The following is a 21,428-nucleotide window of genomic DNA, read 5'->3' as shown; positions in this document are numbered from 1 at the left end:
ACCAGTCAGGCTTTCTAGATTTCCTGGGCAGAAGTGGTTCACCAGTCTGAGTGCAGGCGGCACATTGTAGCTTCTCTGAGGAACCCTCCTGGAGCCTCTTTCCTGGAGCTTGAGGTGAGACACATCCCCGGACACCCCCAAACATCTCTTCATTTGAGGCAGATGGAGCTCAAAATACCTTACTGACATCCTCTGAAGAGTTCCTCAAGCATGTGCTCTTGTTATTTCCATACTCTCTACCCTTTCATACCCTTGACGTGAGGGAGGCACTCTTAAGGTTGTTAAAGTGAGGACTTCCCTGGTGGTCCAGTGGTTAAGACCCCACGCGTCCAGTGCAAAGGGGTGCAGGTTCGATCCCTGGTTGAAGAACTTAGATCTTGCATGCTACGTAGTGTGGCCAAAAAAAAAAATTGTTAAACTGGTTCTCAGATATTTCCTTTAAAAATTTATAACTTGATGTGACCCTTTCTTTGGAGTTTCCTTTAATTTAATACTCTATTTGCTGCTTCTGCTAAGTCGCTTCAGTTGTGTCCGACTCTGTGCGACCCCAGAGACGGCAGCCCACCAGGCTCCCCCGTCCCTGGGATTCTCCAGGCAAGAACACTGGAGTGGGCAATACTCTGTTTACATATCTTCAAAAAATTCAAAGAATACAACTGTTTGTCCTTATTCTTTCTAAACCCACAGGTAACCACAATTTACACTTTGGCACTGTTCTAGGTATTTATTTTATGGCCTTTACAAACACACCTGCATTTTGGTGTAACTTCATGTTTCGGGCTATACAGATGGAATCATTTTGTACTCCAAGTCTACAGACTGCTTTTTTTCTGTTTTATGTGACAACTTTCTTTCCAAAGCCTCGTGAGTGAAATCTGCCTAATTAATTTTAATGCCTCTGTAGCAGTCCACAGTTACGTCCTGTTGTTATTTGACTTTTGTTGATTAACATTTAGGTGTTTTCTAATTTCTGTAATGAACACTTTTTTTTTAAACATGTTATTAATCCCTGAATGGTACTCCCCCCGCCCCCCCCAACCCGATTCTTTACCATCGGCGCCACTGGGGAAGTGCTTTTTTTTGGCCATGCCATGCAGCTTATGGGAGTTCCCCAACCAGGGATTGAACCTGGGCCACAGCAGTGACTGCAGTGAATTCTAACCGTTAGGCCGCCAGGGAACTCCCTCTAATGAACCCTCTTCCTCTTATATTTTTCGTGGCTGATATAAATTTATCTTGAGTAAGTTTACTCAATCTGTAAAATGAAATTTGTAAAAATTTCTGGATCAAAGAGAATTTTATCATTTTGGTGATATTTCCAAATTGCCCTGTGAGAAGTTGAAAATACTTTAATTTCTTCTCACAGTATAAGAGAGACATGAGAATGCTTGTTTCTCTGTACGCTTGCCAACCCCCAGATATTCTCAGTCTTTTAAATCTTGGCACCTGAAAAGTGAAAAACCATACCTTAAATAAATAATAATTTGCATTTCTTTAATTTTGAGTTAAATCCAATGTGTTTTTTTTCCCGTGAAGCGTCTCTTTCTGTCTCCCTGGAGTTAGACAGCTTACAAAGTCTGAGGGCATAGTTCTCGAGATGGCTTTCACTTCTGACACCACCTGCAACTTTGGTGGTGGGGGGCAGGTCCTAAAAACCACCCTTAGATTCGGTCATTTGTTAGAAAGACTCACAGGGCTCGCTGAAAGCGCTCATCCTCACCATTGCAGTTCATGGCTGGGAAAGGGCAGCATAGTCAGCTGAAGGAGCAGAGACACAGCATTCTGGGACGCATTCATTCATTCTCCTCAGGACGTGCTACTTCTATCACGGATGTGAGGTAGGATGCGTGGTGCATCACCAACCTGAGAAGCTCACTGGAGCTTTGCTGAGCTTCGGTGTCCAGAGTTTTTAATGGGGCTTCATTATGTGGTGGTGCTGGTTTAGTTGCTAAGTCATGTCTGACTCTCGTGATCCCATGCATTGTAACCTGCCGGACTCCTCTGTCCATGGGATTCTCCAGGCAGGAAAACTGGAGTGGGTTGCTATGCCCTCCTCCAGGGGATCTTCTGGACCCAGGGATGGAATCCGGCTTTCCTGCATTGCAGGCGGATTCTTTACCATCTGAGCCACCAGGGAAGCCTCTCATTATGTAGGTTTGGCTGATTGATTGATTGCCCCTGTGGTTGAACCCAGCCTCCATCACAGTGCCCCCAAAGTTTGGCATGAGTCACCCTATTAGCATAAACTGTTCAGTGTCTCCAAGGAACCCACCACGAATAACAAAGATACTTCCATCACACAGGAAGTTCCAAGGGTTTAGAGGTTACTTTGCGGGAATGGGAATCAGGCCAGACTTCTCTTTGGGCAAGGTGAAATTCTATTTTTAAGACTTTTTTCCCCCAAAGATTTATTTACATTTGGCTGTGCTGGGTCTTTGTTGCTGCTCATGGGCTTTCTCTAGTTGTGGGGGATGGGGGCTACTCTTTGTTGTGGTGCGTGTGCTTCTCAATGTGGGGGCTTCTCTTTTTGCAGTGCACAGGCTCTAGGCTGCGTGGGTTCAGTAGTCGTGGCTCAAGAGCTATTGATGCTGGCTTAGTAGTTGTGGTACACGGGCTGTCCTCTGAGCAGGGATTGAACCCATGTCCCCTGCATTGGCAGGCAGATTCTTAACCACTAGACCACTGGGGAAGCCCCTTTTTTTCTTTCTGATGTGGACCATTTAAAAAATCTTTATTGAATTTGTTACTATATTGCTTCTGTTTTATGTTTTGGGTTTTCGGCTGCAAGGCATGTGGGTTATTTGCTCTCCAGCCAGGGATCAGACTGCATTCCCTGCACTGGAAGGTTAAGTCTTAACCACTGGGCAGCCAAGGAGGTCCCAAGGCAAAATTCTTTACTAAACAGGATCCTTTGCCCATGCTTATATTGGGTTATTTGGCTTCTTTGGTAAAGTTCATAACCCCAAAATACTGTGTGTCAGACTCTAAACTACAATGCAATTATTTTCCAAATATAAAATTGCGATTGTTCCTGTTGCAGCATTTTGTTACTTTCTTCCTGATACTTCTGTGTGTTGGTGTTGCTGCTGTCTTATTTAGTAGCTTCTGTATTTTAGAAGCCCTGCATTTCTGCATGCTAAGTTGCTTCAGTCATGTCCAACTCTGTGTGACCCTATGGACTGTAGCCCTTCAGGCTCCTCTGTCCGTGGGATTCTCCAAGCAATAATACTGGAGTGGGTTGCCATGCCCTCCTCCAGGGGAATCTCCCTGACCCAAGTATGGAACCTGCGTCTCCTGCATCTCCTGCATTGCAGGTGGATTCTTTACCGCTGAGCCACCGGGAAAGCCTTTAGAAGCCCTAGCAGAGAAGTTATTAAGAATGACAAGTGTGTGAGATGTAGGTTCAGGGTCTGGGCCAGCTGGTTTGTAACTTGGTGCCTTAAGGGCAATGCTTAATCTTCTCTGGCCTTAATCCCCTTGTCTGAGAAACATGGACCTTAAGCTCTGCCCTCCTCACAGCACTGAGTGAGGTGAGAACCTGTGTGTGCAAATGCATTATAATCTCCGAAAGCCTGACAGATTGAAATGGAAAGTAAATATGCTTAGACATTTTAAATTTGCTTAGGCATTCTGTTGGAGTTGGTCATTTAGTCTGTTTTAGCTTTTCTGCCATTGTAATTAGCACTGGTCTGAGACCCTTAGCATATTAAAAAGCAGAGACATTACTTTGCCAACAAAGGTCCATCTAGTCAAGGCTATGGTTTTTCCAGTGGTCATGTATGGATGTGAGAATTGGACTGTGAAGAAAGCTGAGCACCAAAGAATTGATGCTTTTGAACTGTGGTGTTGGAGAAGACTCTTGAGAGTCCCTTGGACTGCAAGGAGATCCAACCAGTCCATTCTAAAAGAGATCAGCCCTGGGTGTTCTTTGGAAGGACTGATGCTGAGGCTCCAATACTTTGGCCACCTCATGCGAAGAGTTGACTCATTGGAAAAGACTCTGATGCTGGGAGGGATTGGGGGCAGGACGAGAAGGGGACAACAGGATGAGATGGCTGGATGGCATCACACGACTCAATGGATGTGAGTTTGAATGAACTCTGGGAGCTGGTGATGGACAGGGAGGCCTGGCGTGCTGCAATTCATGGGGTCACAAAGAGTTGGACACGACTGAGTGACTGAACTGAACTGAACTGAGACCCTTATGGCAGAAAGTGAAGAGGAACTAAAAAGCCTCTTGATGAAAGTGAAAGAGGAGAGTGAAAATGTTGACTTAAAGCTCAACATTCAGAAAATTAAGATCATGGCATTCAGCCCCATCACTTCATGGGAAATAGATGGGGAAACAGTGTCAGACTTTATTTTTTTGGGCTCCAAAATCACTGCAGATGGTGATTGCATCCGTGAAATTAAAAGACGCTTACTCCTTGGAAGGAAAGTTATGACCAACCTAGATAGCATATTCAAAGCAGAGATATTACTTTGCCAACAAAGATCAGCCTAGTCAAGGCTATGGTTTTTCCAAAAAGTGGTCATGTATGGATGTGAGAATTGGACTGTGAAGAAAGCTGAGTGCCAAAGAATTGATGCTTTTGAACTGTGGTGCTGGAGAAGACTCTTGCAAGTCCCTTGGACTGCAAGGAGATCCAACCAGTCTATTCTAAATGAGATCAGCCCTGGGTGTTCTTTGGAAGGACTGATGCTGAGGCTCCAATACTTTGGCCACCTCATGCGAAGAGTTGACTCATTGGAAAAGACTCTGATGCTGGGAGGGATTGGGGGCAGGACGAGAAGGGGACAACAGGATGAGATGGCTGGATGGCATCACCGACTCGATGCACATGAGTTTGGGTGAACTCCAGGAGTTGGTGATGGACAGGGAGGCCTGGCATGCTGCGATTCTTGGGGTCACAAAGAGTTGGACATGACTGAGTGACTGAACAGAACTGAACTGAGACCTTTTTTACTTAGAATGAAGTATTGATATTTTCTTGGTTTATATATTCCCTGAGTTACTGGGTCAAAGCAATTGTATAATTTTATGACTTTTAATAAAAATCTGAGTAATTTTCACAGTGAAATTGTCTTAAAATAGGATAAATTTCAGTGTGTGAGATGCCTGATTTAGGTAGATTTCTGGATCTACCAAGTTAAGAGCAGATATTTATAGCTTTAGGGCTTCCCAGGTGGCGCTGGTGGTAAAGAATCTGCCTGCCAATGCAAGAGATGCAAGAGATACAGATTCAATCCCTGGGTCAGGAAGATCCCCTAGAGTAGGAAGTGGCAACCCATCACTCCAGTATTCTTGCCTAGAAAATCCCATGGACAGAGGAGCTTGGGGGACTACAGTCCATGGGGTCGCAAAGAGTTGTATACGATTGAGCAACTGAGCACGTTTATAGCTTTATTTGTAGTAGGTGAAGATTTGTGGGATAATTTTTTTCCAACTTCATTGAGATATGATTGACAAAATTTTATAGACTTAGGTTGTATAATGTGATTCTTTTTGGGTGTATAATGTGATGATTTAATATATGTATACATTGTGAAATGCTTTCCATGGTCAAGTTAACACATTGACCATTTCATATAGTTAACACTGTATGCGTGTGTGTTTGTGTGTGTGTGTGTTTGTGTGTGTGTGTGGTGTATGTGTGTGTGGTGTATGTGTGGAGAACACATAGATCTACTTTTAGCAGATTTCACATGTACTATAAGGCTTTGGAATAGTTTGTGGGTGTATTTTTTCTTTGCCTTTTCATCTTATGTCCATTAGAGGGCGCTGGAGAAAAAGCACTAAGGAAAAATTTGGACATCCATGTAAATTATTTTTTGAAATGATTCTGGACTTTATGAACTTCAAGCAGCTGGCTTAAGATATTTCAGGTTTCTCCTAGAAATTTCATAAAGTCATCAGATTTAGGGGGAAAATACATACATATATATTTCCAACTTAAGTACAGCATGAAACTGTACTGTACTGTACATGAAAATGTACATCAGCCACCAGTTTTTGATTTTCATTATTATGTGGTCGCAGCAGAGTTCCCATTTGTGTCCCGTGTGTTCACTGTTTATTGGGCACAGTGTACTAAATTCAGTGATGGGTTTCTTTCTGCTTGGCTCTTCTTTTTTATATTTTTGGGTGATTTTCTTTGGGGGTTCATCCATACATATTCCCAAGCTGCTTTCTGCCCAATCATCATTCTGCCTCACACTAAATTGCCTTAGTTGTTACTGTAGAGGAACCAGGACGCTCTAGTCCTGAAGAGGATCAGCTGTAGAATTGGACCACAACACTCCTTCCGGAAGACCTCTTTTTGAATAATTGTCACTAGTTTTCACAGAGTCACACAATCTCAGCTTTCTGTCCGGGCACGTTGTTTCACTCTCTGTGCTTCAGTGGGAGGTAATAACATTAACTGCTGTATAAAGTTGTTATGAAGATTCAATAAGTTAATCCATCGAAAGCCTTTATTTTACTGTCTGCACATAGTATGTCCTTGATAACTAATAGCTTTCATTGTCTAAGAAGGTATCTTCCAGTGGGATACGTTTAGTCTGACTAGAATACCACGATGGTTTTCTGTCTCTATCCCTCTGGAGCAGGATGTAAAGCCAAAGAGAATTTGAATGGTGGGAGTGATAACCAAGAACAAGAGAGCCAGAATTTGAAGCATGGCACATGTGGAGCGAGTGGGTGTTGGGGGAACCTGGCAAGTCTGGGGGTCCTATAAGCATTTGGTATGTTGAGAGTGGAGTTGGGTGGGAATTACAGGGGGCTGAAATAGACAGGGAGGGCAGGGGCAGGGTCCTGGAGGCCCTTTCATGCTCTGACATAGGTCTGTGGGCTTTGTGCTCAAGGCAGTGGAAAGCAGCATGATTTGATTGAATAGGATGGGTGGTTTGGAGGTGTGGGGAGAGAGCTCCAGGGTAGGTTCAGCGGGATAGGAGAAATCATAGTACACGTTGGATGATCTCATTCAGTCTTCACTCTGACCCTGATATCTATACCCTTGTCACCTCCACTTTACCATTTTACAGGGTAAGACACAAGCTTAGAGAAGTAAATCAATTTGTCTATAATTAGATGGCTGCCTAGTTAGTGGTGGGGCCAAGCCCAGCCTCCGTCTCTTCGTTTCACTCCCCTTTGCCGTCTCTCTGGAGGAGAAGCAATGACAAACCTAGGCAGTGTATTAAAAAGCAGAGACATCACTTTGTCGACAAAGGTCTGTATAGTCAAAGCTGTGGTTTTTCCAGTAGTCATGTATGGATGTGAGCTGGACCATATAGAAGGCTGAGCACCAAAGAATGGATGCTTTTGAATTGTGGTACTGGAGAAGACTCTTAAGAGTCCCTTGGACTGCAGGGAGATCAAACTAGTCAATCCTGAAGGAAATCAACCCTGAACATTCATTGGAAGGATTGTTGCTGAAGCTGAAGCTTTAGTACTTTGGCCCCCTGATGTGAAGAACCAGCTTCTTGGAAAAGACCCTGATTCTGGGAAAGATTGAAGGCAAAAAGATAAGGGGGTGGTAGAGGATGAGATGGTTGGATGGCATCACTGACTCAATGGACTTGGATTTGAGCAAACTCCAGGAGATGGTGAAGGACAGAGGAGCCTGGCATGCTGCAGTCCATGGGATTGGGAAGAGACACAACTTAGTGACTGAACAACGACGAAAGAGAGAAGTAGTTTCCAGGAGGCAGGCTGAGGAGTTTGACTAAAGAACAAGGTCAGGAAGAGCCTGGCAATGCTGAGGTTGTTTCTTTTCTGTTTCTCTCATGTTGTGCTGGTAAATCTAAAGCAGATTGCTTCTTGTTTTTTTGCTGCAGTAAATAAATGTTGCACAAATGCTCCCCACGGTGTCTTCTGGTTAAGCAGACAAACAGTGATATCAGTATCATTAGTTTGGAAATCAATGGCGGAGGCTTGGTAATTACTCACCAGAGAAACGTTTCAATTTACAAAAAGAGCTCAGTGCGTCCAGTTTCGATTATAAGGTCTCTTAGTACTGCAGTGTAATTGCGTGAAGCCAGTTCTCCTTTCATAATTAGTTTGAAGGCTTTATGTGTTAAATTCACCCTCAAATGTAAGGTGACATCTCTTCAACCCCAAGACCCTGTCTTTAAAACAGCCTGATTCAGCTATATGGGCTGAATACAGCCAGGAGGACTTAATGATGAGTTCTGGGGTTATTTTCCTAAGTCAGGTTATCCAAAATAGAATTATGAGGCCAGAGGAAAGCCATTTTAAAGCTCTTGACACACCTGGTCAAAGTGCTTTTTGAAATGTTCCAAAAGCATCCTTAAAATCTAGTGTACAGAAAAAGCTTTGAGTCCTGTTGGAAATCGGTCATTTAAAAACTCACCCATGACAGGTGAGTGGTGTATGGGTGATTCCTTTATTATAGGATTGGGAACACTTAGAAGTGGGGTGGAATTGCAGAAGGTGGAGTTGTAGTTACACTTGAGGAAGGGTTTTTATTATTGAAAGTTGCCTGGTTTAGAATCCAGATCTGCTCTTGTAGCGCTGGAAATAGCTATCTGGTAGTTTTGAGGCATTTATTCATTTATTCAGCCAACATTTCCTGAGTATCAACGTTGGCTGTGCCGGCCTGGCTCCAGGCTGATTGTAGGGGAAAATGACCTTTGGAGAACTGGGGATTCTATATCCAGTGTTTTCTGCATGAATTGGTATTGAAGGGAGTCACTGCATGGTAAACGAGGATCAATAAAATAACCAAACAGGGACTTCCCCGATGGTCCATTGGTTAAGACTGTCTTCCACCGAAGCAGATGTGGATTCGATTCCTGGCTGGTGAACTAAGACCCCACAAGTTTGTGGACCAACTAAGTCCCAATGCAGCCAAGTGAATAAGTAAATGAATATGAAAAGACCCAAAGACAGACTTGAACAATTTAATCCATCAGAAAGACGGCCTGCTTGCTGCAGTACACCTGTTTGGCATTTAACCAACTGGATGGAACTTCTATCTTAAAATCTTGAACAAATTCCTGTTTGTCCTGTTTTTATCCTAGGCAGTAATGGGGGTGGTACTGTGGTTTCTGGGATGAAGATGTGAAGATGAATTAGCTAATATTGTATAATATCTTTTCTTTTTTTAAATAAGGAGAATTAGTACTACTTTTTGGCTCCTTTTATTATGTCAGATTCATATATTGCTGCCTGTTTAGAAAGAACTTTTCGCTTATTTATAGTCATTTTCCCAAGTGCCTAGGAGGTGAACTTATAATCGGCTTTCCATTTTGCATATCAGGAAGTAGCAGCTTGGAGAGGGCATGCATTTTTTTTTTTTTTTTTTTAATTAACTTAAAAAAAAAGTTATTTAATTTTGGTTGCGCTGGGTCTTTGTTGCTCGGCATGGGCTTTCTCTAGTTGCATGCATGGATGGATTTCTCGTTGCAATGGATTCTCTTGTTGTGGAGCACAGGCTCTAGGGCTCTCGAGCTTCTGCAGCATGTGGGCTCGGTAGTTGGGGCACACAGGCTTAGTTGCCCCGTAGCATGTGGGATCTTAGTTCCTGGACCAGGTATCAAACCCACATCCTCCGCATTAGCAGGTGGATTCTTAACCACCTGACTACCAGGGATGTCCCAGGGTGTGCGTTTTCTTTCAAGACAAGTGTGACGGGTTTGAGCGTTGGGAAGGTGTGAAAGGTTGGAGACAAGGAGACTTAAATTCAGCTGTTGTAGTTGTTCCTTAGAGGAAACCGTGGCTCTGGGCAGAAGCTGTGACATGTTGGATGGAGAGGACTCACAGGTTGGGAATTAAGAGTTTAGAACTTGGTCGCTTGTTCAATAGGGTTGCAGGAGAGGGAGGCATCTAGATTGACCAGTTCTGGGATCTTCATTTATTTCTGCTCAGCCTATGAAGGGGCTATAAAAAATAAAAATATACAGGCCCTGTGTCAGTTGTTATATTCTGGGCAAACAGGGAAAAATGTCTGCACCTAGGAGATTAGAATTAGAATTTGAAAGGGGCTCTGCACTTCCCTGGAGAGTGTTATGAACCATTGTCTATCTTTTCAGAGAGGAAATTACTGTTGCATAGGAAAGATAGAACTAACCTGCTGTAGAGGGAAGGAATGATGAATGTTTGTCCCGAATGTTCAAGACCTTTAATCACAGCTGCTGATCTCTTTCCATGTGAACTATGTGTTCAGATGATTGAATCTGGAGTAGCTGTGCTCACGATTTATAATAGATAATTTCTGCAGTGATGGCATGTGGATGGTGTCCCATGGCCATTCTTTAAAGAGTGTGTTCATTATATAGGGGTTAGAAGTTTACATTTAAAACCAGAAGGGTGGACTTCCCTGGTGGTACAGTGGATAGGAATCTGCCTGCCATTGCAGGGGACATGAGTTCAATCCCTGGTCCAGGAAGATTCTGCATATGGTTGGAGCAACTAACTCCACATGCAGAACTACTGAAGCCTGCATGGTCCAAGGCCTGAGCTCTGCAACAAGAGCAGCTACCCCAGTGAGAAATCCAGGCAACCCCCGTGCATCACAATGAAGAATAGCACCCATTCACCACAACTAGAGAGAGCCTACGTGGAGCAATAAAGATCCAGTACAACCGAAGAAATAGTTCATGAAACCATAGGGGTTGTCTGTGGAGCTCTGAGCATGGTGGTCAGAGGCCAGTGTCATGCTGGGTCCAGTTCTGGATTTATGTGGCCTTGAGGGTAAGCAGATAAGCTGGTGATGTTTTATGGTGACAGGCTTTGGAGGCCAGCTGTTGCCACCTACTGTCAATTCTGGCATGGAGTAGGGAATTACAGTAATTCACTGTGGAATGACTTCAGAGACATTTAAATACTCTCAAGGTCAAGGTTAGTTCACTTTGCTCTACCATGAGACTTTCTTCTCAAGCTCACATCTTTGCTCTTGGGTCTGAAGCAGACTTAAAAAAAAGCCAAAGAATTCTTTTATTTTTAAATATTTTAGCAAAATCATAGCTGTACATTTTTTAAAGCAAATGCCTGGCATTAAAACTGATTACTTTCCTTATAGATAAGAACAAATGATTGATGTTTGTTTATAAATTTTTTTAGTTCCATCTGGAAAAATGTCTTGGAGAGCTCTATTAACAGCAGCAAAACTTTTCATTAACTTTGCTGTTTGATTATATTTAGTGATTTGGAATGCTAACTTTTAGGATGTGTATAAACTCACTGTGGGACTTGGGTGTCTCATTTAGTATATTTGACTACTCTAACGTGCTTTTTCACTGACTTCCTATTTTGGAAACGTCCCTGAAATAATAGAAGATAGAGAGGTTAATTCTGAATTTCATTGGTGTTTCATTGGTTTCAAGAGAAGCTTTCTCTTTCTTGAAAAAAATAATTTTATTTGTTTATTTTTGGCTGCGCTGGGTCTTCATTGCTGTGTGAGGGCTTTCTCTAGTTTTTGTGAGCGGGGCAGGTACTCTCTGGTTGCAGGGCGTGGACATCTCATTGTTGTGGTTTCTCTTGTTGCAGAGCCCAGGCTCTAGGGCACACGGGCTTCCGTAGTTGCAGCACGTGGGCTCAGTAGTTGTGGGGCATGGGCTTAGTTGCCCCTTGGCATGTGGGATCTTCCTGGAGTAGGGATCAAACCCGTGTCCCTGAATGGGCAAGCAGATTCTTAACCACTGGACCACCAGGGAAGTCCCTCTCTTTCTCTCTTTTTTAATGTTTAATCTTGTTTTACATTTTATGTATAGAGAACTTTGAGCATTCACTAGAATAGATAGAATGAGACAGCTAATCCCTATTCCCTTCCTGCCCGGCTTCAAACATGGACCATCTTCCTGCTTTCTGTATTAGTTTGACATAGACCTGAGACAGTATGTCATCTGTGAGCTTTTTAACTTTTAGGTAGAAAGGGGGCATTGCCGTGAGTGTCCTCACTGATTCACTGGGGGCTGGACATGGAGAATGGACAGAGCCTGAGGGTAGTTTAGGGCTTGGTGGCAGGGTTTCTGCCCAGGTGAGTTATGTCGGATTTCTGTAGCTCTTAGTGAGGTCTGATGAGTGTCTCCTCTAAAGTGTGACACAAGTCTTTGTATGTTGTCTCACAATTACTGGTTAGCACTTGAACCATCTTTCAAAGAGACACTGTATACACTTGTATACATGTATACACGTGTCATGAGCTTTAAAAAGAGGGGAAGAAATCAAGGACTTCCCTGGTGATCCACTGGTTAAGCATCTGCCTTGCAATGCAGGGAACACAGGTTGGATCCCTTGTTGCAGAACAAAGATCCCACATGCTGCAGGCAGCTTAAGCCTGTGTGCTGCAGCTACTGGGCCCCAGGGCCACAACGAGGGAGTCCATGTGGCACAAAGAAGGATGCCGCGTGATGCAATGAAGATCTGCGTGCCACAGCTAAGGCCCAACAGCCAACTAAATAAATATTAAAAATAAGAAAAAAAAAAAAGGAATCTCTCTTGTAGCTACTATCTTGCCTCTTTAAAAAAAACAAGAAGAGAGGAAGAAAGCAACATAAACAGTGAATGAGGGTCATTGTAATATGATGTCGCTGACAGAGACTATAGGACAAGCACGATGCATGGTGTTCTATGCAGTGATCATAGTTGGGCTGTGAATTTTCTAGTGGTCGGAGGCAAAAGGAAACCCAGGTTTATATTATCCTTCAGATTTCTATCACCGAAGACAGATTTCCACCATGGGATCTTCTAAAAGAAACCTTTGGGGCTATGGGTGGAGGTGGTGGAGTAACTTGACTTGTGAGCAGGTGGCCATCTGGGCAGCTCAAAGCGATTTTTGGACTTATTTTGGGAGTTTGCAGATGTTACAACCAGCAGTAGCCACAATTTAGTGAAGCCCTATGACGTATCAGGCATCATGCCAGGTCATTTCATTTCATTTAATCTTCAACACAATCCTGCTCCATGGATATTACTTTTCTTCCTTTTCAGGTGAGAAAATTGAAATTCAGAGAAATAACTTGTGAAAGGTGGGCAGCTGTCTGTATTCAGATTGTGAATACTGTTTGACATCTAGATAAGTGGATTATCGATTTATGTTTTGCGAATGTGTGTGTTTGACTATGTAGTCACCTTTTATAGGGGAAAAAATAGGTGCTGGTGTTTCTTTAGCTCACTGTGTGACTGGAAATGTGATCACTTGGGAGAAAACAGGTTTGTGAGGAGCGCTTTTATCCAAGCCACATGTGGATGACTGTCATGCTCTTATTTCCCTCGCGCATGACCAATGCTGGGTTTCATTCATTTCTTTTTAATACAGAGAGAAAAGGAGCAGCAGGAAGGGGAAACGAGTGTGATCAGGAGCACAGTGAAGAGTGAAGCCAGTGAAAGAAGAGCTATGATCACTCCTGCTCTCCGAGAAGCCCTTACTAAACAAGGTGAAAGTCCTCAGGAACTGTTACAGTACTATGCTCTTGAGTGTTCTGAGTGCACGCATACTAAGTCTCTTCAGTCGTGTCTGACTCTTTGTGACCCCATGGACTGTGGCCCGCTAGGCTCCTGTCCATGGGATTCTTCAGGCAAGAATACTGGAGTGGGTTGCCATTTCCTCCTCCAGGGGATCTTCCCACCCCAGGGATCGAACCCACAGCTCCTGCACTGCAGGCGGATTCTTTACCGCTGACCCACTGGGGAAGCCCTTAAGTGTTCTGATTTATCACTTAAAAAAGGAAACATAAAATAGGGATTGCCAAGAGGAAAAAAGATAAGTCCTGCTACGGTTGGCTCAGCTGTGGGTGGCAGTGGCAACTGTGGGTGTTTAAGGAGCCACAGTCTTGTTTCTGTGGATCACTTGTGTTTTGGCTGCTTGGACCAGCAAGCTTCGTCTTTGCTTGGTTTATTGGGTTGGTACTTGACCATCGGTGAGGCTCAGGTATGCAGATGGAAAATGCAGTCACTGGTTTCTTTACATAAAATTGTCTATTAAAAAAATTATTAAATGCAAAAAATACCATATGATGTTAGGCTGGGTTAATTAGAAATGTTTTATGTAGAAGTATATCTGGATTTCTGTGGTCCTACCTTATTAAGAAGGCTGCAGTTGAATGAATGAATAATCCTGGTTTGCTTGTAGAAGGAAGAATAGTAAATTGGGGATGAGTAGACTGACTTCCTTGCCTCCCTCCCTCTTTCTATAATTATTGAGATCCTTTTATGTAACAAATCTGGTTGTACAGAGGAACTTAAGATACTTGAAGTTATCTCCTTCAAGGAACTCTGGACCTATGAGAGGAGACAGACAAGAATATACAGATTTTATACATAGAAATATATATGCTTTTTCTTTTTTTTAATTTTTAAGGTTTTTTTTTTTTTTTTAATGTGGACCATTTTTAAAGTCTTCATTGAATTTGTTACAGTATTGTTTCTGTTTTATGTTTTGGTTTTGTTGGTCACAAGGCATGTGGGATCTTAGCTTTCTGACCAGGGATCCAACCCACACCCCCTGCATTAAGAAAGTGAAGCCTTAAACCCCTGGACCACCAGGGAAGTCCCTGTGTCTTTTAATTAGAGTAAATGAAAGTGATTTTTATAGTAGGTTTAAATCTGGCATCTTGCTGTTTGTTTTCTACTTGTCTTGTGGATTCTTTGATTTCCTTTCTCTTGTTGAACTATCTTCTTTTAGATTTTTTTTTTAATGATCCTCTTTTATATCCTTTGTTGGCTTATTAACTGTAGCTTTGTTTTGTTCCTCAGTGGTTTCTTGAGGTTTTGTACTATCCAGTATCACAGTATATCATCACATGGTGTTATACCACTTTATGTAAAGTAGAAGAACCTTCAGTACTTCTGTTCCCTCCCCGCAAACCTCTATACAGTCGTTTTGGTACATTTTATTTTTACATATGTTTTAAGCCCTGTAGTACATTGTTATTCTTTTGATTCAAACAGCGAATTCCCTATTACAGATTTAAGTAATTAGGAAGAAATCTTACATGTTGACTCATGTAGTTGCCACTCTTGGTACTTTGCCTTCCTCTGTGTAGATCCGTATTCTGTCTGATGGCCTTTTCTTCCTGCCTGGAGGACTTCTTTTAGCATTTCTTGTAGTGTGGGCTTGCTGGTGATGGATTATATCACCTTTTGTATATCAGAAAAAGGCTTTCTTTTGCCTTCATTTTTGAAGGATTTTTTTGTTATTTAATTTTTGAAGGATATTTATTGATGTGCCTAGAACTGTGAAAGTTTCATAGGCGTGTCCAATTCTTTGTGACTCCATGCACTGCAGCCTCCTGGGCTTCTCAGAGTGTCTGTGGGATTTCCAGGCAAGAACACTGGGATGGTTGCCATGGCCTCCTCCAGGGGATCTTCCTAACCCTAAAAATTGTAGGTTGGCAGTTTTCTTCTTTTTTGTGCTTGACGGGTGTTGTTCCGCCGTCTAGTGGCTCACATTGCTTCTCATGAGGCCTCTGTCGTCATCTTTTGCTTGTTCCTTTCAAATGTAATGGTTTTTACCCCCTGGCTAATTTTTTCTTCTAACTACTGATTTTGAGTGATTGTAATTATGTCTCAATGTAGCTTTCTTCATGTTTCTTTACTTGAGATTTGGTGAGGGTCTCACTTCTGTGGATACATGGTTTTAATTGGATTTGGACAAATTTTGGCCATTGTTTCTTCAAGTATTTTTCCACTACCCTGTCTCTTTCCTCTTCCCTGGGGACTCCAATAAATAGGCCTCTTGAATTTGACCCACAGCTCACAGATGTGCTTTTCATATTTTAAAATTATTTTGTCTGTCCTGCTTTACATTATTGGATAGTTTCTATTGCTGTCTTCAAGTTTAACTCAGTAATCTTTTCTTCTCTCATGTTGAATCTTCCCTTCTATCCAGTGCGTGTTCCAACTTAGAGGTAGTTTTCATCTCTAGAAGGTCAGTTTAAGTCTTTTTCTGTCTTCCATGTTTCCATGTCTCCACTTAACTTTTGGAGCCTATGGAATACAATTTTAACTGTTTCAGTGTCCTTATCTGCTAACATCTGTGTCATGTCTGGGCCAGTTTTTGTTACTGGAGTATTTTCCTCATTACTGGTCATGTTTTCCTAGTTTTTTTGCATGCTTGGTAATCTTTGGATGTTATTGTCGTTCACTTGCTAGGTCATTTTTACCTCTGTGACCCTGTGGACTACAATATGCCAAGCCTCTCTGTCCCTCACTATCTCCTGGAGTTCACCCAAGTTCATGTCCATTGAATCAGTGATTCAACCATCACATCCATTTCTGCCCTCTTCTTCTTTTGCCTTCAGTCTTTCCCAGCATTAGGGTCTTTTCTAATGAGTCTGGTATCTGATTGGATATCAGATCTAATTTTACCTTTTGGAGTGCTGGATAGTTTTGTATTCCTGAAAACATTTTTGAGATTTATTTTGGGACAAAGATAAATTACTTGGAAACAGCTTGAGCCTTTAAATCTTGCTTTTATGATTTGTTGGATGAGACCAGAGCTAATTTTTTTCCCCACCATTGAGGCAGAACCCTTCTATGTACTCTGTGCAATGCCTTGGGAATCTTGAAGTTATCTGTCTGCCTGGTAGGAACAGGCACAGTTCCCAGCCGACTGTGAGTACCAGGCGTATCTTTAATCTTTACAGATGGTTCTTTCCCATTGTTGGATAGTTTTTCTCTCACATGTGTACTAAGCAGTATAGGAATCCTTTGCCGAGTTCAGTCTCTGTGTAGCCCTTGTCTCTGCTGAACTCGATCCTGCAAACTTTAGCCACAAGGGTTCTCTAGACTCTACTTCTGTGTTCTCAGCTCAGGGAGAATGCTGAGCTCTATGTAGGTTCTCCCTCCCTGCTGCATAGCCTAGAAACTTCCAAGGCAATAAGCTTGGGTAATGGTAAGGCTCAACCTTGTTTGTTTCCCATCTCTGTTGGATCATCGTCCTTTGTTGCCAGATGTTTCATGTCTTGAAAACTGTCGTTTCGTATACTTTGTCCAGTTTTGGTATTTCAAGTGGGGATTATACCCTCTGTTACTCCATCTTGGGAAGAAGAAAAATCCTGCACTTGGATTCTTAGCAACTGCATAGTGTGAATTATGGTCAACTAAGGTCGTTTCATCCTGTGCTGTACAGTCTTTACCTACCTAAATGCAGATTTTTGTAGAACCCTGTGTATCTTGGGAGTTCAGTTCAGTCACTCAGTCATGTCTGACTCTTTGCGACCCCTGTGAATTGCAGCACGCTAGGCCTCCCTGTCCATCACCAACTCCTGGAGTTCACCTAAACCCATGTCCATTGAGTCGGTGATGCCATTCAACCATCCCATCCTCTGTCCTCCCCTTCTCCTCCTGCCCTCAATCTTTCCCAGCATCAGGGTCTTTTCAAATGAGTCAGCTCTTTGCATCAGGGGGCCAAAGTATTGGAGTTTCAGCTTCAAAATCAGTCCTACTAATGAACACCCAGGACTGATTTCCTTTAGGATGGACTGGTTGGGTCTCCTTGCAGTTCAAGGGACTCTCAACAGTCTTCTCCAACACCAGAGTTCAAAAGCATCAATTCTTCGGTGCTCAGCTTTCTTTATACTCCAACTCTCACATCCATACATGACCACTGGAAAAACCATAGCCTTGACTAGACGGACCTTTGTTGGCAAAGTAATGTTTCTGCTTTTTAATATGCTGTCTAGGTTGGTCATAACTTTCCTTCCAAGGAGTAAACGTCTTTTAATTTCATGGCTGCAGTCACCATCTGCAGTGATTTTGGAGCCCAGAAAAATAAACTCAGCTATTGTTTCCATTGTTTCCCCATCTATTTGCCATGAAGTGATGGGACCAGATGCCATGATCTTAGTTTTCTGAATGTTGAGCTTTAAGCCAACTTTTTCACTAGAAAGATGTAAAAAACTAGTAGAGTGTGATTTCTATGATAGTGCTGTGAGCAACATATAATGTAGGAGTCCAAAAAAGCTAGAATTTTCTCCGGGAATCTATAAAATGCTTATTCTGTATCTGAGATTAGCTTTTCATTTGGACTTGGTTCCATCTTCAAGTAGATAAGCAGTTCTTTATTTATATTCAAGATGTTTACATAAATGTGGAAGAGGATAAAAGACAAAGCCTCATAATATTGCCACTAGAGACTTGTAATCCAAATTGAATTTGTTCCATTAATCATCACACTGTGAACATGGGTGTTTAACCAGCCACTGATCCACTTATGCCATCATCCAGGCTGTATTTCTCCATTTGCCTCATTTGTCTGCAAGTCAGGGGTCTTTTTGTGCAAGAGACTCATGGTAATTGTAGTTTATTACTTGAAGCCTCATGAGAAACTTTATTAAATGCTTTCTGAAATCAGTATGTTCTACTTGTTTGCTCCACTAGTGTGTTAAAATAAGGAAATGTGATTGCTTTGGCATAGCTTTTCCATGTTTTTCAAGTCTCATGTGGCTCAAAAAATTTAAAAGCTAGGTTGTGGAGGGTGCTGAGAATTCATTTCAGGTTCCTAAAATTTTATTTTCCCATTTTTGAGGACAATATTTCTTTCTTTTAATCTCCTTTTGCCCATCTGATTCTTTATTTATTTTTGAAGATTATTGATGACAGTTCCCCAGTCGTTTTTTGTACAGAAATGCGTGGTTACTTGCTTTTGCTGTTTGTTGCAGTATATGGTTCTTTTTTATCTCTATAAATGTTCCTTGGGTCCTTGTAAAGCATGTGCTTCCTGTAGTTGTTGAGTGCGGTCTCTCTCTCTGTGCCCTTGATCAAGTTTACTTTGTTGCTTCAGATCTTAGGGCTCCACTGAGTTTTGATCTATGAGATCTGTTAGATGCTGAGAGATCTTAAAATCACTTCCTGTGATTTTGGATTGGCTTATTGTTTCTTTGTGTATTTTGAGCCTGTGTTATTAGATGCATATGTATTTTAAATTGTTGTACCGTCCTGGTCAGTTAAACCTTAGTGGCCTTGGGATTGTTGTCTGTTATTATTTAAATGAAGAAAAATGATTTTGCTACAGTTTTATAATCACTTTTAGAATATATACATGTATATAAAATCACTTTTTGATATAAGGCTTTGAATAATTTCAATTTTGTGTTCCCTGTTTTTTCATTCAGGTTATCAGTTGATTGGGAGCCACTCTGGGGTGAAGCTTTGCAGATGGACAAAGGTATTTGTTTTTGTTCAAATATTATTTCTGTTTTAGGCAACTTTTATATGGCTATTATATGCAATGCATTTTATCATTTTAAAGGGTTAATTTACATTTAATAAAGAGTAATGATTTTGAATGAATTAGTTACATGAGTTCAGCATGTTTTGATGGATGTAAAAAAATCCTTATCAAACACCTGAATTAAAGCTGTAGACTATTTTCCTCACCCCTACAGGTTTACTTATGACTGTCTCTGGGCAGTAGCCCTTGCCCTGACAGCCACGCAACAGTTGTTCTCTTTGGTCTCACTGTAGTTTAGTTTTGCCTGTTGTAGAATTTCACATGAATAGGATCATATAATGTGTAGCTTTTTGCTAATGGCTTCTTAAACTCAACATCAGGTTTCTCAGATTCACCCACATATAATGTGTATCAGTTCATTCCTTTTTGTTGCTGAATGCTATGCAGTAGCAGTATAGGCATGGTACTCAGGGAAGCCTCCGTGGCTCAGCGATAAAGAATCTGCCTGCAGGCAGGAGATGCAGGAAGAGGTGAGTTCAATCCCTGGGTTGGGAAGATCCTCTGGCGTAGGAAATGGCAACCCACTTCAGTATTCTTGCAGGGAAAATCCCAGGGGCAGAGGAACCTGGACATGACAGAGAGACTATACACACATATTCAGTATTATGAACATGCCACAGTTTTAAATCTGTTGATAGTTGTTTGGGTTGTTCTCAGATTTTAGCTATTAAGAATAAAATGACTGTGAATGTGTGTGTACAGTGCTTTTTTTGGGGTGAACATATGTTTGATTTCATCTGGGTGTATACCTAGGAGTGGAATTGCTAAGTCATGGGGCAGGTATATATTTAACTTTATAAGAAACTCCCAGTCTGTTTGCAGTGTGTTGTACTATTTTATATTTGCATCAGCAATTTAAGAAAGTCGCTATATTCTCTCACCATCATGTGGGATTATAAATCTTTTTCTGATTGTGAAGTGGTACCATTTTGGTTTTAATTTACATTTTGCAGATAACTCCTGTTGACGAGGAGCACCTTTTCATGTGCATATTGGCCTTTCATAGTTATGCCGCCTCTGTTCAGATATTTTACCCAAACAGAATTGTTTGACTTTGTATTATTGATTTGTAGGAGTTCTTTATATATTGTGGATATGAGAGGTTTGCCTGATGCACACTCTTGTTTTCTCTTAGTCTGTGGCTTCCTCTTTCATTTCCCTAATGGTGTCCTTTGAAGCTTTTAATGTGAATAAAATCTAATTTATCCTTTTTTCTCTTTTGGTTAGTACTTTTCCTATGTTAAGAAGTCTTTGTCAACTTGAAGGTCACAAAGACAGTTTATGTTTTCTTCTGGAAGCTTCATATACAGTTTTAACCTTTATGTTTAGGTCTTGAATTAATTTATATGAATGGTGTGAGGTAAGGATCAAGATTGTTCCTTTCCACCACCTATCACCTACATGGATATTCTGATGTTTTAGCACCATTTGTTAAGAAGGATTTTCCTGTCACCATTGAATTACTTTCAGGCCTTTGTAGAAAAGTCAGTCAGCTGTATATAGGCAGGCCTGTTTCTGGACTACTCTTATTCTGTTGCATCAATGTGTTTGTCCTTAAGCCAATACCACAATTGGCTTGACTACTGTGGTTTTGTAATAAGTTTGAAATCATGCAGTATAAGTTCTCTGTCTTGGTTTTTAATTTTCAAGATTGTTTCTTCTCTTCTGGGTCTTTTGTATTTCCATATACTTTTTAGGATCAATCTATGAATTTCTCTTGTATGTATTTATTCTGTTTTCTTATGTTCTGTGTTTGTCTATTTGTCATCTCTGTACCTCAGGGCCAATTACATAATTTCTTACTTTCTGTATTTTTTAAAAATATTTTTTTATTATTGTTTTTTATTTTTGGCTGTGCTGGGTCTTTGTTGCTATGCATGGGCTTTCTCTAGTTGCGGCAAGCAGGGGCTACTTACTCTGTAGTTGAGGTGGACGGGCTTCTCGTTGCGTGGCTCCTCTTGTTGCGGAGCATGGGCTTTAGGGCACACTGCCTCAGTAGTTGTGGCACGTGGACTTAGTTGCCTTGGGCCATGTGGAATCTTCCTGGACCAGGGATCAGATCCGTTTCCCCTGCATTGGCAGGTGGATGCTCAACCACTGGACCACCAGGGATATCCTTATTCTCTGTATTCTTGGTGCTCTGGCAGGCTCATAGAGACTGCCCCTCCCAGGCCTAATTGCTGAAGATTAACAACAGCTTGCCTTGAACATACCTTTCATCTGTGATTCTAA

General features: G+C 41.7%; 1 protein-coding gene across 3 annotated transcripts in view; it reads left to right on the top strand.

Moving 5' to 3' along the window:
• Positions 1 to 21,428, top strand: part of LOC102406545 (S-adenosyl-L-methionine-dependent tRNA 4-demethylwyosine synthase TYW1) — a 146,071-nt gene that overhangs the window by 11,531 nt on the left and 113,112 nt on the right. For all 3 annotated transcript variants that reach the window (XM_006070322.4, XM_044936074.2, XM_044936075.2), the window contains exons 8-9: positions 13,281 to 13,398; positions 19,078 to 19,130. In XM_006070322.4, the coding sequence (XP_006070384.2) occupies positions 13,281 to 13,398; positions 19,078 to 19,130 (171 nt within the window). The remainder of the gene's footprint in view (positions 1 to 13,280; positions 13,399 to 19,077; positions 19,131 to 21,428) is intronic.

Source organism: Bubalus bubalis, chromosome 24 (genome assembly GCF_019923935.1).
Source record: "Bubalus bubalis isolate 160015118507 breed Murrah chromosome 24, NDDB_SH_1, whole genome shotgun sequence".
Lineage (NCBI taxonomy): Eukaryota > Metazoa > Chordata > Mammalia > Artiodactyla > Bovidae > Bubalus > Bubalus bubalis.
Note: the sequence above shows the minus strand (reverse complement) of the source record. Positions and strands in the feature narration are given on the sequence as shown.